Genomic DNA, 27,862 nt, shown 5'->3' with positions numbered 1-27,862 from the left:
TCCCATGAGGTGAACAGCTTGTGTTGAAAAGCCAAAACAACTTCCTGAATTACAATCTTACATAGACTTTTGAGTTTTTGTTTTGGTTCTTGAATGCTACAATTTTGAAACAGTCATCAAATAATGATAGAGGTCAGTTGTTTCCTTCACCCATAACTAATGGCCAGATATCGTTAATATTTACAGAGAATATTCCAGATCCCCAGAGAATGCATCCCAATGTTTCTGATGACCTCCTGACCTTTCTTCTGGCATCAACTTTAGGCCAAGATTTCCTGCACACAAGATATCACATAATCTAAAGGTGTGTTCAGACCAAAGCACAGCAAATTTTTGCCTAAACACAAATGATCAACCTGTGTGTTTATTCGCTCCAGACAGATACAAAATACTGGCACATTAGCTGCAAACTAGTAAGTGTTGGCAGACACCAAATGTGGTCTGAGGGTGTGTGTGTGTGTGTGTGTGTGTGTGTGTGTGTGTGTGTGTGTGTGTGTGTGTGTGTGTGTGTGTGTGTGTGCATGTGTGTGTGTTTGTTCAGCTGAGCCAATGACTGAACTCAGACTCAAGTTCTTTCTGTTTCCCTCTACTCCCTGTTCTTTTCCCTTCTCCTCTGTTCATGACATAAATTATATTTCCCCTCCAGTCAGCAGTCAAAATGGACAGAGAAACTAATGACAAACACCCGACCCTGGAGATTGGTGCCTGGGTGGCTCACTGCTGCAGACAGATTGAGAAGCAGGAATAAAGATAAATAAATGTTTAAATCCCAAAAGTTTAAATAATAAACTCTGAGCTCTCCTCCCACTGTTGGGAGGCGATGGTACCAGATCAGAACAGAATCTGGTGTGTCTCCAGGTGTTTATTCTCTCTCCTTTGCTAGTGCTAATGTTAGCGAGCAAAGAAAGTTAATGAGTTAACTGGAATTTAGCTATCTGGATCTGCTGTTGGTTGCTTCATAACTTTATCTTCAGTAATTTGCAAATGGCAAGCTTACCAATTTACCAGCCAGATCAGCCCCAGGAGCCTGGATGAATTTGTTGATGTTATCCTCTTAAGTCAGTAGTTTGCTGTTAGCTAGCTAGCAATTCATCCATGTGGGTAATATTAGCCAGCTAAAAAAACCACAATATCACAATTATGTTTCATGTTCCTTGCAGTAATGTTAGCTTTGACTTTAGGTTTTTTGTTGGACTCTATAACACTTGTGTTATAGTAGGTGCTGGTTTTTGTTGACTTTAGCTGACTCCATTTCCAACCTAGCATTAGGAAGTTTGGCATGTACATAATAAGCATCTGCCAAATGACTAATTGTAAGTATCACATCTTTTGGGTCCTTTACGTAGAAATCAGTCCATCGTCTATTACAGGCATTCGACAATGCTGGTGAAGTTGCGTTACAGTCCATTCACACATTGGCAATATAAAGCAATTAATACATGTAAACTGTGTCACGTTCATACATATATTGTACCCTTAAGTCTTGTTATATCTATTGCATTGAGTGTGCCAAAATCCTCAACATGATAATTAAATGCAAAAACAAATTTCAACATTTTGATATGGTCACCAACTTTAACAGCATTAAAAATGCACAGCTAATTCAATTCAATTCAGTTCAATTTAATATACCTTTATTAGTCCCACAAGGGGAAATTCCAATTTACAGCAGCATCAGTAAAAGATAGATTAGTTAGATAGATAAGTAAAAACAATAAGTACATACAAAAGAGTGTAATAAAAATAAACATTATCTTAAATTATAAATTGTATTTGCAGACTGTACAAGATGGATAGCACAGATTATTGCACAGATAATTTACAGATGATTTCCAGATAATTTGCAGATTACTTGGAGCAGTTTTTGTTGTGTAGTCTGCTGCAGGAAGGAATGACCTGTGATACCGCTCCTTTACACACTTTGGATGTAGCATTTTCACTGTTATTTGAAAATGTGAGAGAAAAATGGAAATAAGCAACATTTTTGCAATCTTTCCATTTAGTGAAACAATGCATTAACCAAAATCAACTTATCATTCAATTAAATAATTTAGAGGCTGGAAAAAATCTCATGTGACAGTACCATGTATTCTGTACCAGTCTGTTGTTGTTCAGCTCTTAATTGAATCTATAATATAATGTTTACATTGAGTTAGATCTTCAACCCAATACTCTGGTTTTTATGGTTGCACCATTCCACCACATGAAAATATTTTACATATCTTATACTTATTCAGCCGGACATATTTGGTATCTTTGTGAACTTTGGGTTCTCCACTTGGGTTCAAAATGAGATTCTGAGGTTTATGTTTGTACTGACTGACTGACCACTAACTGCTTGTCTAGGGGTTAACTTCAGCCACTGTGAAGAAAGTGAATGAACCGATTTGCCCTAGTTTTATGTAGTTAATATCTTCCAAAGGAATATTTACTGTATATTTTTACACTTTTACACACAACAGTTGGCTGAGCAAATGCCATTTCCTATTTTTCCTTTTTTGCAGAAGCCAGGGATGGACGTTGCTGATGGTTATGTGACGTTTGTTCGCCATTCCCAGGACATGCTGCGGGAGAAGGTCAACGAGGAGGTGTACATAGAGAGATTATTTGATGTAAGTAAGCCACAGCACTTCCTCCTCCATCAAAGGGAGACTTAGTAATGACAAGGTTTTATTCACTCCACATATGATCACTCGTCAGTGAAGATTTGAAAAATCCTAGTCACTCCTGTCGTAGAATGAAAAAGAGAGTTGCGACACTCCCATACACTTCTGTCAGAGCTGTGGAATGCAGAAATAACTTGTTGTGGGGCAATGAGTAGTTCCAGCACTGAAACCCATTAATTTTCAGTGTTTCCCAAGCACATTCACTGGTAAGTTGATTAAATGACTGCATTTTTGACATTTTAATGCATTAGTTGACCTTCCATGGATCTAGTCAGTGTTATTATTTTCTTTTGTAGACTTTAATTAATGTTTGCCATAAGATAGATAGATAGATAGATAGATAGATAGATAGATAGATAGATAGATAGATAGATAGATAGATAGATAGATAGATAGATAGATAGATAGATATCATTGCAGTTAGCTAGTGTGAGCAATGCTTCACTAGCTACCATAACTAGATAACAGTTGTACTACATTTACCTCAAAATATTTGCAGTTATAGATGTTTGTTGGCATACAAAGTTTACCTCAGGTTACTAGATTTGATGTTAAAGTGAATGCTATGATGATGGACGCATAACCAACTATGAATTAACACCTCAATGACAGCATAAAAAAAAACAAAACAAAAAAAAACCTGAACATTATAGCAACATAAAGTCGAATTCATGGCTGTGTTGGTGTATTGGGTTACATTAGATTATACAGGTGGCAACTGAGTGTATTTCTGTGCAGACTCAAGGATGTGGGGTCACTCAAAGCACTGGGCCAACCTGCCACCCAAATTACAGCAAATCTTCACAGTGATGGAGCCTCACAATGCAGAATGGATTGTTGCTGTGTTGTTATGTTTGTTGCCAGGGAGATTGCTTGTCACCAGACCCATCCCCATGGTGTTGCCTAGAGGTGATACTGCATAGAGGGAACTGCTGAATTGTTGAGAGGGATTAACCTCTAATTCCTGATGGTGAGGAACACACCTCATGTCCACAATGTCTGAACCCAATGATACATTTTTTGGTTATTCTAGGTCTGTCCATCAAACTATGATAGGAGTTTAAAGTGCAGACTTTCAGCTTTAGTATCAGGGCATTTATTATTTGGTGATCAAATATTCAAAAAATCTACAACCCAGTACTAAATGTGACCATTTTATGTAGGTTTGTAGGAACTTGCCCAATAACTTGTGGTTTTCTGAAACTGGCAGTCAGGTAAATGGCTATAATTACTAAATGGTTTACTTGATGCATCTGAAAATATCCACAAATTTAAGATGAAAGTCTATAATCATTATTTCGGATTCTTATTTATTTCAGATTCTGTACAGAGATGGAATAACAGAAACATGCCAAAGTCCAAATACATATGGACCTAAATTCAGGCATGTACTCTCACTTCAGTAATCTCAACATCATGAAAATGTTTTGGGAAACTCTGGCTCTCAATGTGTATTTAATAGATGTCCTTTGATGTATTTACCTTAATGCTGTTTCTTTTTTTTTTTTTTACTTCTCTCAGTTGTTTTGACCCAGTCTCCTCTGGGTCTATGACATGGCTTGCTGCTGGCAGTGGAACACCAGAAAATTAAAGTAACTGAGGCATTACTTGTGGTGTGGAAGAATGCTGTTTCAAAGACTTACATTCTTTTCCTGGCCTCCTTTCTGCCATCTTTCGCTCACTGTAGGAGGTTAAATGAGTTTCTTGGAAGATGGCCCATTTAGTATTTTTAGTATTTTAGTATTTCTTTGAACTTCTTTATTGGCTTAAATTGAGCAGTTGCTGACATTAATTTAAATTCATCTTTTGTACATATTTGTGAATTTCTCTTAACATTTGGATCTGAGTGATAAGATAAGATAAGATAAGATAAGATAAGATAAGATAAGATAAGATAAGATAAGATAAGATAACATTTTATTGATCCCACACCGGGGAAATGTTAGCAGGTTACAAAAGCAAGCACAGTGGCGTAAAGAGGTCAAAATTATTATATGCAACAAAAAAGTACAAAGGTATTAGTATCACAACAAATGTAAGTACAAAAAGTACTCATTGTGCACACACATATCAGAATAGCATATATTATTGAATTCTATTCCATTCTATTCTAATTGCTGCAGATATAGTTGCTGCTGCTATCAGTGCTGCTTGAAATCATTGAAAACAGTTTGACAGCACAGATTTGTTTGGAACTATTGAGAACAGCATGAATCATGTGACTACGTGGCAGTGACTTGTGTTTTGCAACTCTTTTTCTACAGCACTGGAGTGAGCCAATGTCAAATGATGATAACTGATAGAAAACTTGCCAATGTACATGTGACATTTAATCTTAAAATGTTAAAAGTTAAGTTAAAAGTTAAAATGAGTGCAACACATTGGGGGCTACCCTACTGCACTCCCTTAGCAGCGCCCCTGGCCATACTAAATGATTTAACACATATATCAAGCTAAACTCAACGTTAACTGGAACTGCCTGTCTTTGGATAGGTGGCTGATATCAGATGGTTGTGATGGTGAAGATGCTACTCTCAGCTGGTTTTCCAGCTTTAGGTCAATCAGTCAGTCTTTGCAAGAGTGTTTTTTTGAAAAGAGCTGCTCATCAACACTACATGTGTTCCATTGAGGGACCACTTGGAAGAATGTGTTAGTCTAATATGTTATTTTCTTTTTTGCTGAAAAAAATAATTGTGTTTTTGTATTTATGAATTGCCTTTGGGCCTGAATCAAATGGTCTTGGCTTGAAGGCCAGAGGTTCCCCTCCCGTGGTTTAAAATGATGTGAACATAGACATGGGCATGAGTCACTATGAAATTTTGTGACTTTTTGGACCCTGATTTTCAGCTTCATTTTCCCAGAATTGGGCCTCACAGCAATAAGGTCGCCAGTTCGATCCCCGAGTCGGGCAGGGCCTTTCTGTGTGAAGTTTGCATGTTCTTCCCGTGCATGCGTGGGTTCTCTCCGGGTACTCCGACTTCCTCCCACAGACCAAAAACTTGCTCATTAGGTTAATTGGTTACTCTGAGATTGCCCCTAGATGTGAGTGTGAGCGTGAATGATTGTTTGTTTATATATGTTGCCCTACAATCGACTGGCGACCGGTTCAGGGTGTACCCTGCCTCTCGCCTGTTGACAGCTGGGATAGGCTCCAGCCCCCCGCAACTCCGAAGGGGATAGGCGGTATAGAAGATGAATGAATGAATTTTCCCACAATTTTACACGTTTATTCCACATTAACAGTTTTTATTTTATTTGGATTTAGCTAGATCATATTAAACAAATGGAAAATATTTAAATATTTTAGAAGTGTGTTCTGAGATATTTGGTATATATCTATCTATGAGATGTCTGCTACAATAGTCAATAAAACTGGGTTTGTTACAATGAACCTGCAGGTGAGCCTGGCAAGTTTTGAAATAGTAATGCTGCTTTAGCTACAAAACTCATTAGTACTTTTCACCCGTATTTCTTGTCTGTAGTTCTACCAACACCTTGTGGAGATTCATGTCTTTTTGTGTCTTTGTGTGTCACTTTGTGAAACTGACTGTACTGTACTGTCCCTCTTCATGATGAACTGCAATCAACTCATGCTTTGTAAAACAATCCCATGACACTGTTTGCCTCCATTATGTGAGATTAGGTCAAGTAACACCAAAACAATCTGTAAATCTCTAAGCCTCACTGCTGGTGTCAAATTGGAGGATTTCTCCCCAAAATGTGCTAAAACAGTCCCTGCAGTGGGATGAGTTGCATATGGAGCCAAACATGCAGTAGATGTATTTTTATGCTGCTGTCCTCTCTGATCATTGCCTTTTACTCCTTTGTATCACAACTTTGATTGCAGTTTGCGCTGATCTTCGGGGGGATTATCACAAGCAGCACTTTGCAGTGAGTTTATCGATTGAAAAAGGCTTCATGTTTACAGGCAGCAGCCCAGAACATATATTCATTGTCAGGACTTAGAAACAGGTCGTCTCACCAGCCACTTCTAAAAGGCACATTTAAACTCAGAGGTTGGTGGCTTGTGAATTACTCTGTGAAACAACAGACCTATTACATCTGAGTGATAGATCAATCTTCTTGTCATAACAGTGGTGATAAAAGTGCAACACAGTGCCTATAACACACACACTGGACACATCAAACAAAGACAAGAAGTACAGTAGTAGTCGGAGAGAAGCTACAACTGCTGAAATGTGTCATTCTGGAGAACAAAAGAACAAACGTGATAAAATTTCTGCTTTTAGATACATGAGACTAGTTGATGCTGTGAAACAGCAAAGATGTGTGGCATGTGGTCTATATAGAAAAAAACTGGTGCCTGTGTTTTGACACCTGTCTCACACCATTGGTGTGTGTTGCCATCATGATTCCCACTGACATATTGGTAATTGGTTCAAAGTTTTGTTTTCAGGTTTCCAGCCAGCCAGTCAGGTTAAACTGAGTCACAACACATAAAACTAAACTTTTAAATACTGTATGCAATCACATCTTGAAACAATTCACAACACAGTGTTCACTGCTTCATTCTCTTGTCAGGTGTATCACTCTCAGAAATACTTTATAGGTCCAAAACTTCCTCCAGCGAATAAACCATTATGTCGTACTTAAATTGATCAAGAGAGGGGATATATGAGGATCTAGCTCGCTAGACACCTGAGATAAATAATTTACCGTCATATGCTCTAAGAAAACTGTTCGTACAGTAATCTGGAAAGATGAAAGATTACTGCGGGTCATCTTTGATTCTGAGGGCTCTATTTTCGATTCCGCTGCCGGCGCGGTGTAGGTGTGGCACGAAGTCAGGTCTGCTTCGCTGATGGGGCGTGGCGGTGCAGATTTTGGTATTTTCGTACACTGCGCCGCCGGCGCCAGAATGAAATCTTCACCAATCACAGCAGCTCCTTGTCTCACCTTAAAAAACGCCGCTGGCGAGGCGCATGGCAAGTTTGGAGGATGACTGAGCCCGCGCAGGAAACTGTCCGACGCCCAGACTTCTCCCAGGAGGAGACTGACGTTCTGGTCCGGGAGGTCCAGGCTCGCACACCAAATTTATTTCAATACTGTCTATCTGTTCAGTGTGGAAAGTTATTGATCGTCAGATGTTTATTGAATTGATGTAACCGCAAATACTCACTTAATGAAAAAGCTGGGCAGTGAGACGCTCCCTCCTCTCCTGTGCGCTCTGCTGCTCTCCCAGTTGACACAGCACATGCAGTTCAGCCTCTCTCCGTCTTAAGTCCCTTAATGTGTCCTCCGTGAGTTCATAGTGACATCCACGTCGTACAGCCATGTTGTGTAAAATGCAACATGCCACGAAGAATGCACTCTGAGGGCTGTATGTTAATGAACCACCTGTCTGGTCCAGACATCTAAAACACATTTTGAGAACCCCAAATGTGCATTCAATGACTGACTGAGCACTGCTGAAAACACTGTTAAAACCACGCTGTTGAAGGTGTGATATATGCGTCATTAAGCACGTTTTCAGTGGATAGCCGTTATCACCTAGCAGCCACCCATCCAGAGGGGTGTCCCCCTGAAAGACTGTAGGGATGCTAGAATTCGTCAGGATGAACGAGTCATGTGCCGACTCGGGGAAAGTGGCATACACGTTTGTCACCAGGCAATTTGAGTCACAGATCACCAGACATCCCTGTTTCACCTGTGTACATTCGGTCAGGTTGAGTGACCATTACGTGTGCTGAACGCGCTTGCAAGGTGGTCAGATGAGATCCTGATCAAAATATATAAATTTAGGTCTGACTGTATTTGCTGACTCAGATAGTTGCATTGAATCATGGCTGTTGCTAATTATTGATCGCAGTGAAATGCCAGACACTGTGGAAACCTGCCTGTAAGCTATTGGTGATGTGAGTGCACGACTCCGTCGGTTTGAAAATCCACTTGCCCAGCGGTGAGCCGGAGTTGACCATGGTCTGAGGTGCCGAGTTTTCAGCGCACTTTCAGCACACTTTTACACTGCCGGCATGGACTGAAATGGAATGAAAATCCAAATCTGCCGGCTGATTATGCAGATACCTCCCCCTACTGCGCCGCAACACCCATCCTGGCGCCCCTCTGTGCGCTTCAGTTTACCAAAATACGAAGTGCGCTGTGTGCCTGCCTGCACTGCACGAAAATACCACTACGTGGGGTGTGCACCCTGCGCTGCGCCAGCAGCAGAATCGAAAATAGAGCCCTAAATCTCCAAGTGAACAGAATTGCACAAACATGTTTTCTTTGACTCAACCTTAGCAAAAATCAAGTCCTTTCTAAACTTTACAGATCATGAAAAAGTCCTTAATTGTTCCTTATGTACTTCTGTTGTAATTTTATCTTATAAACATTAATGAAAAGATAATTTCCTTCGGATGTTACATTGGAAGGTTTGCCATTGGTGCTCTCTTGTGATAACATACCATGTTAATTACTAATATCTGAGAACACAGCATCCATCCATCCATCCATCCATCCATCCATACATACATACATACATACATACATACATACATGCAACCATATATCCTTTTCTAGTAAGACAGTCAAGATGTCCCTCTCTCTAACAGCTTCCTTTTGGGAAGATTACAAACAGAATCATCAATGCAGGGCAACCCTAGTGGAGTCTGACCCCCACTAAAAACATGTTTGACAATGTGCTGAGAAAATGGAGACAGCATTCACTCTGGTTATATAAGGACCCGATGACTCATAGGGCCAATGAGTACTTCCACAGGACCGGATGCCTCTCAACCTTGGCAATGCCAGAAAAGGAGAGTCCAGCCCCTCTCCAGGACTTTGCTTCCCGATCCAGTGCCATGAATACAGTTGAGCCTAGCCATTAATGTAGTTGGTACCACTCCACCACTACTCAAGTTAAAGTTCCTTCTATGCCAGAAAGGGGACATTCCACATCCCTATAAGCAGCCTACCGTGGTAGGGGTTAGCATGCCTAGGTCCCTGCCTTTGCCTCCTGTCTGGCTGGCATTCTACCCAACCCCAATGCCTATCTGTGCAGGTGGTGGGTTCACAAAGTTGTGTCTCTCTTTAGCTATTTCAGGCTGTGACCAGCCTGACCAGGCCCAATGGGCTAAGTCCTGCCCACCAAACACTCACCACAAGTGTCCTGGCCGAAGTTTCCATATTCAAAGTGAGGTGCTACTCTTTGTCATGCCTGACTCATCTATCTATGTCTATGAATTGCTCATAAATATTACGGCTAAGACTATGAAAATAAGACCTAAGTTGAATAAAACAGAATTATCCTTAACGATAAAGAGAATAATTAGCTTAATCAGTTATTTTAACAATAGCTGAAGTCTTTATGAGATGAAACAGATCCAGTTAAAAACAGTACAGAACACTGATTGGGCTAGGGACATCATCCAGGTTGAGTAATCCTCTGCAACTGATGCAGCTGCCACCTCCTGCATCCTGACTGTGTGTTTACATGGTTGACTCTGCAGACTGAAAAGTATAGGCATGTATGCAGTTGCTTCTGTTTGTCCCTACCATTGTGTTGAATTGAGGCCTTGAGGATGTACTGTCTACTGTTGTTTTCCTCTCTCTTTATCCTGACAGAGGGTGACAGAGAGGTGTCCAATGCTGGATGTTTGCTGTATGTTGCTACATCTTGACCCATTGCTTTGCCATGTATCCTCTTTTCCTCTACAACAGCATTTCTACCGGGATTTGTCTCACCCGGCTTCTCTTTGTTGTCATTCCGTATCAATTCTCCCTGCAGCATCACCAAGGCCAATGAAGGTGTCTCTGGCCTCTCTCTGCAGCTCTGTTGTGCTTTTCTTGTCACTTCACCCCTTTTCATCTACTAATCTCTTGTTCTTGTGTGTTATTTCTGTTTTTCCGATTTTTATCATTGATCAGGAGTCATTTGAGTTTCATGCCTTTAGTCCTGCATTGTCTTAATTTTATTTGATAAAACCAAACTAGAGCAGATACATGATTATGGAGTTTAGTATACACATTAGATTAATATAATATTTCACACATTACCATAAAATTAGTACAGCTAGGGACCCAAAATGCTGACCCTAAGAAGGCCCCAGGCTCACAGAAATGTGTTTCGTTTATGTAATTTTGTTTCTAAAAAAGTGGGGATGCTCTTTAAAGCACAAACAAAAAACAAAATGCCATGACTTGCAGATCCTTTTCAACCTATATTTGATTCCATAAAAAGACAAGATATTTAACGTTAAAACTGATCAACTTTATTCTTTATTATTCATTCTGAATTTGATGACTGAAACATATTCCAAAAAATGTTTGGACATGGCCATGTTTACCACTGTGTTATGTCACCTTTTCTTTCAACAACACTCCATAAGCATTAAGGAGCTGAGGAGAGTGTAAGTTTTGAAAATGAAATTATTTGTTTGTTAGGGTATGCATGTCTAATGTGATCCTACATAGTATGACCAGCTATCATGCAAGTGACAGAAATGATTGTTCTGTGCACGTGGTGAAATTGGTGTATTAAGAAAGGCACTTCCATTTATCTGTTCACATGCCTTCATGATGCAGCAGTATTGATCTAGTACACTAACTGATGTCTGAATTCCTGCTAACGAATATCCTTGCTGAAACATGTATAATGGAAATAACTTCATCACTTCATAAATATTCTTTAAAATTTATGGAAAAGTAACATGCTAGTAGTACAACATTTTCATGTTGAAGATAAAAAACAATAAGTAATTGATCTTTTGTTGACACACAAAGTTGAAAATATTCTGGTGGAATCTTTCAAAAACTCCTGTTGGGTATTAGGCTTTGAATGTATCGTCATCAATGGAAGAAAGGTTTGCAATTACGCAGGTGTTTGATTGTTACCTTGTTACTACTGAAAGTAGTGTTCAATTCAAAGTGTTCATGAACCCCCACAAATTGTTAAGGCCACCAAAGCAAATACCCCAGTATTTGTTTGTATGTGTTTGTGTGTATGCGTGCGTGTGTCGGTTTTTGGGGGGGGCGGGGGTAGTCATCTTCTTAAAATAAGGTCAGGATGGACTCCCCTTAATCTATGCTTTGTTTGGCGGCCCCCTCCTCTCCCTTGGTGGGCTGCTGACTTCATTTATTTATCTGTTTTGTCCCGTTCCCCTGGTGAAGATTACAACCTGTGTCCCATACATGCTCACAATAAGGCAGATTGTTTCATAGACATATTGTCTTATGACACTGGTTTCACTTAGGTCATTTCCTAAAATGGCATTCCACCATAGATTTGTCTTAGACAAGTTTTTGGAGAGTTAGCAGTTTCTGTTTCTTTTTATAGGAATGCACATTTTTTCTCCATCTCAGTAGGGCGCTTTACTTAATATTACAAAGGAATTGATATTGGGGTGAGATTACCTCTTTCACCTGTTTGTTTCAGTTTTCACATCAGTTCTTTTAAAACTGATGAAAAGCTAAAAGAAATAAAACTGATAATGAAATAAGTGTAAACAACAATGAAAGATGAGCAAAAATAAACAGCTGCAAAGACAACAAAGTGCTTGGCAAAGAGTTTTCACACATCCATACAGTAGATAATCCATTTGCTATTTCAAGACTAGGAGGACATCTAATGATGTTTTTCTGACCTGCCAGGGCACTTTTTTTTTTTTTTTTTTTTTTTAAAGCCTGTTGACAAGATTAAAGTCTTTAAACCTTTCAGTGAAAAAACTCCATCAAATATCCCAATACCATAATAGTTGACTATAAAGAGATTATATTACAAATCACATCAACACATCCAGTCCTTTAAGCATGTTTCATTTCACACATCCCTGCCAAATTTAAAGAACAGCTAAGCACAATAGCAGACAATTAGTCCCTGGTTGTATGTCATTTTAATTGGGGTTATGACATGCCATGCTTTCTAATATCTGCCAGAGTAAGCAGGTTATTTGTCTGTGGCCTCATAATTTCTAAAAAGAACTAATAATTTGATGCCTAGAGTGACAGCAGACAGGTCCATATATGGTCTAATGCTGATAAAGTTAAACAAACAACGGCGTCTCAAGAAATGAATCGGAATCTGAGACATATTAAAAGGGCTAATGCCTATGATCTGACATAGACTGATGGGTAGGGGGGCTTGCCAGAGGAGGACATTTATAATTGATATTTTACCCACTTCTCTAACTAATCATACAGTGCAGTGGGAAACTTTTCCAGTTGTTATTTTTGCACCTTCATAAGAATAGAATGTATTACTTTTAGGTGTTTAAATCAGATTTACTTCATGCTATTTTACTAGCCACAATCCTGACCAGCAATCCAATCATGGAATTGTATTAATATTATATTTTCTGCTTTTGTGAAAATTGCTCTGAAGGCAGATGTGTGTTGCATGGAAATCCTCTGCAAAGGGGTGGCTATTGTGAGGTTGTATTTATTTTCTGGCCTGCTGCTGGCGCAGGTCGTGTCCATATTAAGCAATTAAGCTTAAAAACATTTTGGGTCTACACTAAGACTATATTCTCTCCCAATGAAAACGTTTCTTCAGAAACATTCTCTAGTACGGAGCCCTGGACCTGACATGGAAAAAAAAAATTAATTCGTGCGAACGAAATACTAATTCGTTCCCACGAAATACTAATTCATGCGAACGAAATACTAATTCGTGGGAACGAAATAATTAATTCGTGTGAACAAAATACTAATTCGTTCCCACCAATTAATCACAGGGTTATGCTGCTGCCGATCGCACGTGGCACAATGCTTATTGTCAACAAAGCGGCGACACACAGCCACATACACAAGCACAGTCTTTGATATGTCATCAGATACGATGGGACAATCAATAAAGATAATTTAATGTATTAAATAGTGTTTGTTGTGGTTATTTTGCACAGAAATGCGCCTGACATCTTCTTTGAAGTCTGTGTGTGTGGGCGTGTTTACACATGGCTGCTGGCTGACAGACAGGAGCGAGGGATCAGACAAGAGTCACAGAGTTGCACAGCTGATCATAGCTTTTATATAAATGTAACTTAAACTACAGCATTGGATCTTACGATGTGCGTTTTGGTGCCATGTGTTTTATACCACATTGTAGAGGAGATCGTCCTGTTTACTTTGATATGCATATCGCCGACCTCCGCTGTACAGAGACCTATTTAACACGAACTCAAACATGAGCGTAATTTTAACCGCACTTCGCTTGTTTCGGTCCCATTGGGTTAAAAAGGATGTTATGGTCAGTGCAGCGTGCATCCACTTGTTCCAAAACTACACACACAGCTGTTTATCGCCGGATCTGCAGACCATTTCCGTACGGATTGGTGGAGTCTAACGATCCGTTTGGAGCGGGGTCCCATCTTGTCACCTCCGGCTTGATTGATGATGAGACACCGGTGTGCCGCTGCGCTCTTGGAGAGCGCGGTGAAGCGGGTGGGTGCGCGGAGCGCACAGCAGATAGCCTACTGGTCTCTCCCTTAAGACGCGCTCCTCACCATACAGTCAGTGAAGTGGTAATTTGGCTGACCTGCGCGCTGTGCATAGGCCTACAAGTCTGCAAAACCTCCCAGGCAGATTTGGATATCTGAAGTAGGCTATTAGTAGGCTATTAGTATTTCGTTCGCACGAATTAATTATTTCATTCCCACGAATTAGTATTTAGTTCGCACGAATTAGTATTTCGTGGGAACGAATTAGTATTTCGTGGGAACAAATTAGTATTTCATTCACACAAATGAATTTTTTTTTTCTCCATGTCAGGTCCAGGGCTCCGTACTCTACAGTGGGTATATTTCTACTTTTACCTTATAGTTTGGACAGGTTGACTGGTTGTTTTTAAGTTTAGCTGAGAACACATTACAGGTGTTGCCATTCATTTACGGTATCATTCTGTCATGCCACATGAAGGTTGGGGCAGTATCTGTGGACTAAAAGACTGAGGTGGTGGTTGTTCTACTTTCATCAGACACTATTGTGTTCTGCCAGAATACAATGGTTTGAATTATTGTCCAAAGTGAAGGAGTTTCCAAGTATCTTGGAGTCTTGCTCTTGATTGAGGCTATGATGAAACACAAAATCAACAGCTGATGGCAGGATTTGTGGACGGTCTTAATGCAGCAGTCTTAATGTCCAGAACAGTTGACTTTGGTGAACCAGTGGCATTTATGGACTTCTGTCAAAAAAATAATTTATACCCTATAATGCAGTCAGCTGACAAGAGACAGGTATGTCAATGACAACACCTTTGACATTGTGTACTGAAACACTAAATAATCAATGACAATGATTTTAATCTCCTGAGGCCAAATGGAATAACCAGCAAATGCCTTTAACCTCACTTCTAACCTGATGATTGCTATCCTTTATGAACTGATGAATAGGTTCAGACACATAATTTAATGAAATTTAACACTCATTATTGATGACTGAACATGAGCTAACAATTTTTTACATGAAACGTTGTTATTAGAATTAGTAGTTGGGTCATCAATCTTGCCCTAACCCTGTTTGGTATGACTTGGAGCATGTCTGAGATATGTGAGATATGAGATATGTGTGTTTGTGTGTGTGTTAAGCAAATAGCGAGGAATTAATTTGGTCCCTCTGCACCCTTCCCCCCTCCTCTCTGTGATTTAGTTCTTGAAAGAGTGGCTGAAGAGGCCCGGATTAAGACAGATGTGCTTAAATGATACTGAAGGGGGGACTTAGTGCGGTACAGCCTGGTGATCATTGATTAAAAAAGCCATGTCTTTAGCCTGAGCCAAATAAAGCCCTGCACTGATATACCACATCTCCCTGCCCCATGGCGCTGCCTCTGTACCAGCCTGTACAACAACATTCCAGCTGGTCGGAGGGGAAGCAGGGAAAAGAGAGCAGGAAGAAAGAGGAAGATAGAGAAAGTGCTGTAAAGCCAGTGAGTGTTGGAGCCACCACCCCCTTTCCCAGTCCACCCCCCGCGGGGCTGGAGTTGCAGATACTGGGATTACACGGGTCAATTATACACTTAATCTGCCTTTGCCCGGAGGGGATTTGAAGCGTGGCTCATTGATTGATTTGAAGTATTTCCGTTGACCTTGGGTAGTTATCAGATTGTCAAGCGTGGCAAAATTGCACTTCTGTGTGACTAAAGTTAAAGCGCTTTTAATCGCTGCTGCCGCTCCCGTCTTACTGTATTCCACCAACTGCTGGCCGGCTATGACGGAGCAGGGTGATGGCCGGAGTCAGATTGAGCTGCAGATTGGGGAATTTGAGGTTGTTATATTTGGTGTGTGTGTGTGTTGGGGTGGGTGGGTCGGTGGTGTGGTGACAGAGAATGTGTGTGTGCTGAGGTGGGGTTGGGGGGTGGGGTTGTGGTGACAGAGAATACCAGCAGACTAGTTGATAGAGCTGCTGTCATACCACTTGGCTGTCCGAGGATGCTTCACCACTTTGCTAGCTTCGGTCATGAACTGCCGGCACCACAGCCACGCCAAGTGAACAATTTAATCAACGCTGAGCTCAGGCAACACGCAAACTTAACTCCCTCAGCCTGTCAGTTGTAATATTCTACTCACATGACACTGAGGATACAATAAAGAGCAAAACTTGTACCATCATGGAAAAAGTAAAAGCTAGTTACAAAAATTTCAGAAGTAACTGAAAGCATGGAATCATAATTGACACAACTTAGAAGTAGCACTAGCAAAGTTATAGTAATAGTAAGTTATAGTTATAGTAAAACTGTACAGTCTAAAGCATTTAGAAATAAAATTTGCCTACTTTCAGTCAAGAAATATTACATTTTTTCTGATCAAATTATTAATAATAATTTGAATGAATGGAAGACATTGCTGAAATCTGATGATATAAGATCTTATAAGAATCTGATACTGAGTCTTGATTAGAGTTCAAAAGTCAGTTAATTCATTGATCAATTAATAAGGAAAACTACCTGTAAAATAAATGTGTGCCAGACAAAACTAAAAAACTTTAATTTCATTAGTTTTTTTTTTTTTTATTGGGACTTTGCTTTGACTCATGATTTGAAAACAGAATTTTGACTTAAATGACATAAAACATGGTATCATCTCACTGTTTTTCTTACTGATAACCAAGAAGAAACCAACATTATAGCTGCAGTTTTTCTCTGTAGTGTTTTGGTGCACAATTTTTTTGTTTAGATTTAGATTACTGTTTTTGAGAGACAGATGCCCTTTACCCTTCATCCACAGCAATATGAGTGCATCCATGTCCTCTTGTTTTTTCATACGAGTCCATAATCTCTTTTAGGTTAAAGTAAAATAATTGTAAAGTGACTATACAATCAATAGGGAGGAAAATAATAGTTGTAGGTCACAATAATAAAAAAAGGCCAGCCAAGCAGTATAGGTTAAATTGACTGTGTGTGACTATTCAAGACATGCTCTGAAAAGGTTTCACTTCTGTTTAATGAAGTCCATAAGCAGCTTAGAGTCCTTAATAATTACTGAGAGAGAGCATTTTGTTTCCCTGCTTCATTTCTTTCGGGTCTAAATCCTCTATGAGCTTTCCCAGCGCTGTGTTGCCAGGAGGAAACAGCTAAGGACACTAAAGCCATGATCATCCTGAGAGGAGGGAAATACAAGTTTAATGGAGACTTCCTTTTGTCAGGTCCTGCTGGTTTATTGATGAGGGCCAGCAGGGTGAATTGATCGAGGACACACATGTCATCTCTCGGGTCTCTATCACCCTTTTACAGCCCCCTTCTATCCCTCCTTCCCTCCGTCTTGTTAAAAAGGGAGGTACGGTGGCATTTGTTTGATTAACTTGTCTGACAAAAGTGACAGCTGCTCACGGGCGTATGTGGATGAGTGGCCCAGCGCCGCTCCCTCTTTGTACATCTGTCAGAGCCGGAGCAGGGCGAGCAGGGTGAAAAGAGACAAATTGGACCCAAAAAGAAGGCCATTCACCTTCCCCAGACCCCCCTCTGGCACTCCACCCCTCTATCTCATTCAGGTGCTCGGCGGGACCCTCAAGTGCTTGCTGGCTTATTCCATTTTCACTCCCCCTATAGAGTTCCCTGAGCCCACAAGTGTTTTAGCCCTCTTTTTCCTTCCCTCAATCCACCCCTAAGCAGCTCTTTGTAAGGAGAATGGCTCACTTTTCTCAGGGCCTGAAGCTGGCGGCTTTTTTTCTTTTTTTATTGTCCACCACAGAGCTTTTCTGTCGTTCATTGTATGTTTACTCAATGACTGGTCGCTGACCATAATTCCAACTGTTTAGTTCCTCACAACATGGCCCCCTAACCCCCTCCACCCACCGCCCCAAATATACACCCATCCCTCCTCCAAACCACTGTGTTTTTATGAAGTTGCTCCTTATTTAGTCTCTCTTGTCCGTTGAACTGACACTTGCATGAAGAAGGAGACTGGTGTTTTGTAAGAGACCCAGATTGCCAGCCTGAAAAGAAACTCAGACCTGAGATAAACATTTACCTTTCTCCTGTGATTCTATGCCCAGGGTTGACTGCTATCCCATTCCTCATACTCCTTTTTAACCAATTGCCTGGCTGAAATGCCCACTGAGTTCGTTTTGTGCGTGCCCCAGCTGTGTTCAGACTCTGGTCAATGGTCAGCCGTGGTTCGCCTTTTGTGCCACCTCCACAATCAAAACAGTTTGAGACTTGTGAGCTTGTTGGGCCCAAAACTTTACTTTAGGCCTACTTTCAGAACCCCTCTGCTCCTTCCTCCCCCTCTAACAGATTGAAAAGAGAGCGACAGAAAGAAAAGGAGAGAGTCAGATGATGACGATAACCAGTACAAGATGTTGAGCACCAGTGAGCTTCTGTGAAAAGCCCCTTTCTTATCTGTCCACACACAGATGCATTTGAAAACATGTTTATATGTCAGAGTTCCCTTAACACTGCTTTCACATAATGTTCGAAATGTCTGCCATCTACACACCAATGACCAAACAATCGTAAAATAGTTTAAGAGAAGGCACAAATTAGACACAACCCATTTTTCATAGCGAATGGCCAGATGTGTTCCCAGAGCAGCTCTGACAGCAAGCAGTTAACCCTGTCTTTAAGTGTGCTCATTTGAAATATGATTATGCATTTCTTGCCCGTCATAGGACACATCCTATGACTGAGGCTTAAATTCTCCACTGTAAGAAATAGGAGCAAAATCCACAGTCCTGATACTTTGCATAACTACATTATAATCATACTGTGTTGCACATGTTTTTATGGTTTCATAGAAATTACTTGCACTACCTGGACCCTCCTCATACTGTTTATACGTCATGCCACTTGCACTACCTGCACCCTCCTCATACTGTTTATACGTCATGCCACTTGCACTACTTACATGTAATTATATTTTTTGGATATTATGACTATTTGCACCTCTGGTTAGATGCTAAACTGCATTTCGTTGTCTCTGTGTTGCACTCTGACAATGACAATAAAGTTGAATCTATTTTAATCCAATATAAAGTGAGTCCAGTGAATGAACTGGGTACATCTGCAGTTGTGTGTAGGCTTATTGCTAGTGTTGTATTGCATACATGTACAAACATACTGAAAAAATATTTGTGCTCTAGAGCTGAAAGTGATATCTTTCTGTCTGTTGTCAGACAACTGCACAAATGACAAATGACACAAGTGACTTGACCTTGGATGATCACTCCTATTTGCGAACTGGTGCTTGTCATTTTAACTCTGCTTGGGCACTGTCTGATTGAAGGCTATAAAGTAGGTAGAAGAATGGTATATTTATCTAATAAATGATGTTATTGATAATAAAACGTATTAGGGGATTTATGGTGTTGATTCAATGCATATTAAAGCCAGCAATGCTGAAGGTTTCATGTCTAAAAATAGTTTCATTTACTATTTTATCACTCATGCAAAAAGAGGACATGTTAGTTACACTTGTAGTGTGTGTCGACCTATACTCGTATACAGAATGAAAGATCGTTCAGCTGGAGGTGACAGAAAGTTGGCTCCTTAATGTTGCTACTATGTGGAAGTACCCAATCATGTCTGTTTAAATTGACACCTAGACATTAGCATCCATGCTTCAACACAAAACCTGGGTTTTGAAACGTGTCCACCATGAACTGATGGTTGTGAAAAGGTTTTTGGGGTCAAAATGCCAGCTTAGTATGGATAGGAGGTCAGGGAGGAATGATGCACTTCCATCCATCCGTCCATCCATCCATCTTCTCCCGCTTCATCCGGGGCCGGGTCGCGGGGGCAGCAGTCTGAGCAGGGACGTCCAAGCTTCCCTCTCCCCGGACACTTCCTCTAGCTCTTCCGGGGGGATCCTGAGGCATTCCCAGGCCAGCAGAGCGACATAGATGAACTTATCAACATTATCTAGACTTGGCCTCGATATGACATCATCCACTGCAAAATGTGGAGCCTCATTAATCTCCTGTGTTTTCTGAGGGTCAGGCTTAGTCCTGCTGTTGGGTGACAAGGTGAGCATAGACCTTGGAGGGATGGGGGCCTGATAGTGTTTGTACTGAGATTGGGGTTGAGGGAGGGGCTCTCGACCTACTGTGTGAGTTACTATGGTAATTGGGTGTTGTCATCAATGGGCCCTCTCTGCTGAGCTAGTGAGTAGAACGAGAATAGGCCAGTGGTGTGCTCTGGAAAGCAGAGCAGGTAGGATTAGACAAGCCCTTTGTTCAAAGTGCATAATGTCTTGCAGTCAGATTTAAAGCTCCCCCACCCACAACAACCTTATCTGTATTTGTTTCCGTATATGTGTGTGTGTGTGTGTGCATAAGTGGGCTATGTGTGTATTCCAGTGTAAGCATGTGTGTTTGAAAGAAAGAAAAAGTAGTGTTGCTTTATATCACTCAGCGGCCTTCCTTCTCCTTCACAAGGAAGCATGTCACTTGGCATTAGTGTTGCCGCACCAGCAATCATCATTCCATGCCTCCTGCTAATTGCAGACACAGCTGGGTCTCAGCAGGACATGGTCTCTCTCTCTCTCTCTCTCTCTCTCTCTCTCTCTCTCTCTCTCACACACACACACACACACACACACACACACACACACACACACACACACACACACACACACACACACACACACTCTTCCTCTCTTTGTCTCTCTATGAAACACTCACACATGGCCTTAGTGTAGCAATGACAATACCGACTTTTAATCTCTTGTGCGTAGAGTAGAAGCTCAGACATCCACACCAAGTGGTCAGCTAAATGGCTAGAGGACCATGGAAAAGGAGATACCAATCAAAAGCCATCAGTTATGTTTGTAGTTACCAGCAATTGACCTGCAAAGGAGATAATGGCTTCATTTAGGATATGAGCCTCACTTTTCATTTTGCATTTACTTATCTTAAAGTTGTGGTCAGACACTTCACTGAGGCATTGAAGTGCTCTCTGGTGGGAGTCGGTCATACATGGAGGTGACGAGGCAATGGATTCTTGTCTTACATATCTTTCAACAACAAAAATGGTGAACAAACCTCCACTGACTTTGTGCAGGACCGCAGTCAAGAATGATTTTGTCAAGTCACAGTCAATTTCAAGACTCGTGGCTGAATGTATAAATTATATGTATGTACAAAAAATATGCATATGCCACCTCCCACATATAAACTGGTGTAGTGTCATGTTGGTGTTGTTTGGTTCAGTATGAAAAAGCAAAGTAGCTGTAATGACAGGTCTTGTTTACAGCAGTATTGTGTGTTCTCTGTGTAAAAAGGGCTAGTTTTAGCCTTGGGTAGCAGGTAGCAAAGCAGCCAAATCACTGTTTAACATTATTTCAGTGAAATACTAAATGAGTGGTCACAGAGGGTGTCAGGAAACAGAAAAGTGCTTTACCCTCACAAGGCCAAGTAAAGAAACCAGCCATGTTTGTCAAAACACTAATTATCCACCCACTTCTTTCCAGATGGTGGGCCCCACCCCAGTAATAAATACAGCTGCAATTATCTACTGTTTTTCAGCAAACTGGCTCATCCTCCTTCAATTTTAATCCCATCCTGAGCAATGTCCTGAGTTGAGGTCTCTGAGTTTTTCCCCCCATTTTTGTCAGCTCAGTGATGAATTCGACTTTCATATGAGTCAAAAATGCTAATCTGACGGGAGTCAAATTGACAACAGAAAAAGTCTTCGTATAAGTAAATGTGCTGTTGTAACGTCAGCTATAGGTGAGTGCTGCTATTCTCATTGGAGTCCAATGAGAATTCCAATTCTTAAGGCTGTTTGTTTACATTATGTCAAATTTGCACCTTTAATAGTATGCTGAATTTGTGGTTCCTGTTTGTAATGTACACATGAATGCAGAGGAAAACTACGACTGGATTACTTTAATACTGAAGGAAATTTCACAACCTGATAATTCTCAGGCAATTCCGAAGTTCCTTTTTTTTCTATGTTTTCTAAGTGGATCTAAGGAGAAAAAACAGGTGTTTGCATTTATCCTCATCATTGAGGGCATCACCTGAATCTTGGCTGATTCCTCAACTCATAGTAAAGTTAAGGATTAGTACTGCATATCCAGAGCATATCATTAGCATACGCGTAGGATAGTTCATCAGCCACTGCTTCTGAGCATGGAAGGTGATTTGGTCAACCAGGGAATCAACCCGTGGTTTCACTTCTAGATTTCTGAACATGTGAAAACCTGCTGGATTCATTTAACCTTGAACTGTAATATTAACCCTTTCAGCTAAACACCAAACCTGAACCTTTACCCAAACCAAAGCCACAATCCTTTTTAATTATAATTTTCATCCTAAATTAACATCAGATAAGCTCATTAAGTGTTGAGCAACAAAATGTCACCATGCTTTTTCATTGTAGGCACTGTTTCCCTCATATAAGTGATAAGTATAAACACAAACAGCAACATTTTTAATAAATTTAAATCATAATATATCTATAACGTAATAAACACAATTCACAACACAAGTGATTAATGTTGCCTCTATACAAACAGGTGAACAACAGTCAAGGAAAATACACAACAAAACAAAAGTTATAATTTAAATGACTAAGTATCTGATCAGACAACATATAAACAAGACTAGTATTTTTCAATATCCTCCTGACGAAATCTAGTCAATACTAATGAGGTACGGTTTTTCACTGTAAATTCAGAAGCATACACACTCCACCATGCATGCACACACAGGAGTAGCAGCAGAGGCAGAAAGAGGCAGAGTCCCTGCTTGCTTGTAATCCCAGTGTACCCCCTGTGGTGAGGCCCCTCCTCAGCTCCAACATTCCTTGCTCTCAGCAGCACAAAAGCTCCTGAGCGGCTCCACAAAAGAGGGCCTCTGACCTAACAAATCAGTTGGCTTTTTCTTTGTGTGTGTGTGTGTGTGTGTGTGTGTGTGCGTGCATGCTTGCATGTTTGTGTGTGTGTGTGTGTGTGTGTGCGTGCATGCATGCTTGCATGTGTGTGTGTGTGTGTGCGTGCGTGCGTGCGTGCATGTGTGTGTTGTGTTGTGTGTGTGTGTGTGTGTGTGTGTGTGTGTGTGTGTGTGTGTGTGTGTGTGTGTGTGTGTGTGTGTGTGTGTGTAAATATTCTTGTCTTATTTGCTCCTTTTACTCACATGCACTTTGATGTGATTGTCTTTTAACTTTAGAGCATGCAGAAGTACCCAAGAGTTTACATTTTTAAGGCTCCCCCTCAAAGCTCTGCTCTCACACTCATATATACCTTGCTCACTCAGATTTGATCTACTCGTGCTGAAAACTTGGTGATTGCACTCAGATAAGCTCTTGCTTGTGCAGATTTCCCATGCTCCTCCTCAAACCCTTCTACCCTCTCTGCACACTAAATCTCTGGTTTCTGTCTATTTCCTTGTAACTGTTGCAGGGCAGTTTTTGACCTCAGCATACCCCTTAGGGGTGGCTGTTCTTCCTTTAATTAGTTACATCCACCCACTGCCCAGGAATTTATTTCAAGGTACTCCACTTCCTTTTGTCATTTATTGGGATTAAAAATCAGTTGATTCCTGAATGAATGCCATATTTTTGCAGTATTAACCTGACCTGCATATTGTCAAACAAATTAGTTTGTAATGCTTCAATGAGCCACCTTTAGATGTGCGTCCACAAACGTGTCAGTACCGAGACCTTAAAATAGAATTGAGTTTTGTGAGTTGTTGGGTGAGGAAAAACTTTAGAAACTTTGTTAAACACTGTTCTTTCTGTACATTCCTCTTTTCAAGTCAAGTCAAGTCCACCTGTATAGCTCTCATTTTCCATGCAGTTCTTTTGAACATCACATCTATTGCTGCCTTCATGGCATAGCATAGACATGTAATCAGAAATAAGATGTGTGTCTCCTTCAGCTTCCTTGCTTGCTTGCTCTCTAAATTTGAACAGCTACATAAAATGTCATTTTATGTTACCAAAAACAAATACAGTATTTGTGTCAATGTAATGTTGTGTACATATGCAGCATATTGTACTGATTGCTTTTACAACTACCTGAGATCTGAACACAATGTGAGCCAGAGTCCTTTTAGATGTGGTCCAGTAAAGCAGATTCGGATCAGAATGCATTAACACCTTACAATAATATGCATTTTTCCTTATCTAGATCAGAGTCTGGATACAGATCACATTTTAATACCAGGTATAAATGGGGTCTTTGTCCCAGGAACTATATTTTGTTGTCTGTGTTTCTATGGCAGTCTAAAAACTTGCAAAGATTAGGAAAATTAGTATGTCAAATTATGAAAACATCACATACACATCATTTCACATTTCACACAATGATGGCGATGAAGGCCTGGACTTTGTCTTCAGTCTATCTATCATTTGCTTTCTTCTGTGACTCCATTTTGATGTGTCAAAGCACAGTGAACAAAAACAAACTGGTTTGCAGCTCACAGAAAATAGGTAATGTTCTAAAGCAGACATAAATAACCATCACATACAAAGAAAGTCAAAGCATTGTTGCACCATATTGAAAACAAGGAACACGTGAATAATTGTTTCCTTCTGAGGAGAAACCTCAAACACGGGCTCTCATTTTTTTTATCCATTACCAAACTGTTTTGTTGCAGTGGAAAACACTAACAGGAATGGGTGAAACGGACTTTCAGATTTAGTTCTCACTTGAGTTCCTGTGGCTCCTGAGTACCTTGAACTGTCCCAAACATGGGCATTTGTACAAAGTGTGCATGTAGGACTTTATTGTGCTCACACCCATGTCACATCATCAGTCCAGTTTAAAAGAAAGTACATACATGTATCTATCCTGATGCACGTTTCTGCTCATTCTTTACAGTGCTTTCAGAGTGAAGGGAAAGTAGTTTGCTGACAAAGGCACATTGCAGCTCCGGTGAAACTTGAAGCCAACAGCTTTATGTGTTGTTTCAAATGTAAACCCTTCAAATCTAAAATGGCCAGTTGCATCTCATTACACTTCACAGCAGGTAAATGCAAAAGGGACATGAAAGAGGTGAGTAGGTGGATGAGGAAGGAGGGAGGGAGAGGTGTGCCATTTTTTGCATCAAATCCTGCTGGTGGCAGGCCCCCCCACCAAGCGCCATGTGAAGACTTGGGTGTGAATGCTGGATTCAAGGCGAGGTTTGTGTGTGTGTATATGTGTGGTGGTGGGTGGGGGTTTTCAGCGGATGGGTGTATTGGTGTCAGATGGGGGCAGGAGGTCGTACCGTCTCCCTTCTCTCGCTTCAAGGGGGATGGACCAGCAGATGTATGTGTCTATGTGGGAGTGTGTGTATTGTGTTGTGCTGGGCGTGCATGTCGCCTGTGTATAGGTAGGAGTTCATCAGCATGTCATGAGGTGACAAAACACAAATGCACACACACAGATAACCCAGTTGAAGGAATGGAAAGCCTTCCTTCAGATGGAACTCGTTAGAATGTCACAGATTTGATCCCTGTCGGGTTATGGCATTATGTATTCAGAGCCATATTACGCTTGTTTTGGCTGTCAGCAAGTGCTAGCCCCCTGCTGATCCCCTTGCAGTCTAAAAAAGAGAGCTAGGGTGAATTTGTCTGTTCTGATGATTTTCTTTTGTTAGTTCCAGCCAAGAGGAACAAAGCAAGAGGGGCCATCCCTGTACATTTGACAAGCTCAACAAGCGTCAAAGCAGCTTTCAAGTTTATCAACATGTGGATGCCACATCTTAATCCTACCCTGAAGGACTGGCGCCTTGTCTAGGTGTTTAAAGTGAAACTGTAGCTTTTATATATGGCTATTTTCAAGAGTTGGTTTGAAGAGTTCAGATAGTTATGTGTCATAGAAGGTGAAAAAAATGTTCCAAAAAATGGTGTCAAGAAAACACCATTTGGAGGGCAAGAGGGATAATGTCAGAACAGAAGAAACAAGCAGCCTTTCTGTTTGGTCTGATAGCAGATCACAATAAAAACTTGGTAAAAGGCGCAGAACCCCAAAAAATGTTAAGTACAGATGGTGGTAAATAAAGGAAAATCATACAATATCTCATGAAAAGCTGATGGTAAGGTGGCAAATTAAATTTTGTGAAATATTTGAGAATAAATTTAATATTTAAGAAGAGAAAATGATTATTCCAGGTAAATGTAGTGAAAAGCAATAAGTTCTGTAACTTTCTGAAAATGACCCCAACAAGTATTGCATTTTAGAATCCATGTGAGGATATGAGCACATTCAGTCACCAAAGCCACCTTAAACTGTTGCTGTGCATTCATGATCAAAGGTTTCATGCAAAGCAGAAGTTGCCCCCCAATTCCCAAATTGGCATTCCTCCAGAATTTTTTTTCCTCTCAGGCTGCCGACAGTCTGCCCATAGTCATTGTCACCCAGTCCCATCCCCAACCACCTGATTGGTGAAGTGTGTTGGATGCTGAATTTAGTCTGGCAGGAAGCTGTGCATCCTATTCCTCATATGAGCAGTGGCGATCAACAAAGTCTGTGGAGACTGTGCATTGCAGAATGGACAAAAATGGACTGATATGAAACTGCTACTTTTGTAGAGTCTATAATGTTACTTTTACGTTCACAATGTTCACATCCTGGCTTTCACTTTTAATTTCTGGATCAATTTTGGATGAATTCAGCAACTATGGTGCTAATAGCTGAAAGATGCATCACATAAGTTGGAGTCTACAGCACAGGGCCTGATGAAACAGCTGGGGAAATGAACAGCTGTGTATCTGCTTGTCCATGAAATGTCAAGTACATATCCCATCTGCATGGAATCATCTCTATGATTACTTTCCTAAGAAGATGACTCTTTCCAAGACAACTTGAAAATAATGTTCTCCACAAGGACAAAGGTGTTAGCCTTGTATTCATGGATTGGATTATCACCCCTGATTACATCAGAGAATGTTGTCTTGCGACAGAATTCATGTAGTTTTCCATTGAATGGAAGGTGTTTTAAACTGTATATCAATTGTAATTTCAAACAGTAATCTCATAAAATGAAGAAAAAACTGATATGGGTTGTTATGAAAAGCAATGTCCAACATTCCATTTTGCTTAGTTTGGAAGACTTGTTGGAGACAAGTTAATTGTGACAGTATCCTAAAAGAGAAACGTTGCAGTGGTGTGATCTGGCCTGTCCCAGCTGATAGTGCTGCCCCTTTTTGCTAAAAGTCAAAAGCACGAATCACAAATTGCAAATGGCTTTGGCAGCTATACAGCATGAGACACCGTCTGCCCTTAGAATGGAAGAAGGAAAAGTATCTTGAACATGTTTTCTGTCTTCGGTACAGTTTGAGCAGTTTTTGTGTCCTGTTCTCTTGATGTGAATTTAAACTTGGCATGCAGATATCTTCTGATTGATCAACAGTCACTTCTGTTTTTTTTAATGAAACTGGTGTTCCTTTCAAAGTGGCATTGAAAATATCTTAAAGTTGATGAAAATCACACGCATTATGTGAGACACAAGATGTCCCCGACAGCCCTCCAAAATGCCAGTCATGGCAGCAAGAAGACCTGTGACATAACTGTCAAGCCTCTTTTTATATAAAACAAAGAGTAAATCAGAATTGAACACAAAATGGCTGCTGCAAAAATGGCTGCAGATGGGAGCTGTGTGGCACGGTGCAACGTCTAAAGAAAAGGGAGAAGTGAATGAGGAGTGGAAGATGGAAAGAGGGAGAGCAGCCAGTCAGTGGATCAGTCACTCCAGGCCTGGCCTCTCGGCAGGGGGTTGTGCTCGGGGCGAGATCACAGGCCTGCTGCCACGCCGAAGCCTTCACAGGCACACAGCGACAGATAGAAAGCTGCTGGCACCAGGTCGCCTCACTTATTCACCCC

At 40.7% G+C, this 27,862-nt stretch overlaps 1 protein-coding gene across 4 annotated transcripts in view; it reads left to right on the top strand.

Moving 5' to 3' along the window:
• The window catches only part of cadpsa (Ca2+-dependent activator protein for secretion a), a 335,946-nt gene that overhangs the window by 299,176 nt on the left and 8,908 nt on the right, over positions 1-27,862 (top strand). For all 4 annotated transcript variants that reach the window (XM_070958180.1, XM_070958178.1, XM_070958172.1 and 1 more), the window contains one exon: positions 2,505-2,612. In XM_070958180.1, coding sequence (XP_070814281.1) covers positions 2,505-2,612 — 108 coding nt within the window. The remainder of the gene's footprint in view (positions 1-2,504; positions 2,613-27,862) is intronic.

The sequence above is a fragment of the Chaetodon trifascialis genome, chromosome 3, assembly GCF_039877785.1.
Source record: "Chaetodon trifascialis isolate fChaTrf1 chromosome 3, fChaTrf1.hap1, whole genome shotgun sequence".
NCBI lineage: Eukaryota > Metazoa > Chordata > Actinopteri > Chaetodontiformes > Chaetodontidae > Chaetodon > Chaetodon trifascialis.
This window is presented reverse-complemented; position numbering and strand designations above follow the sequence as displayed.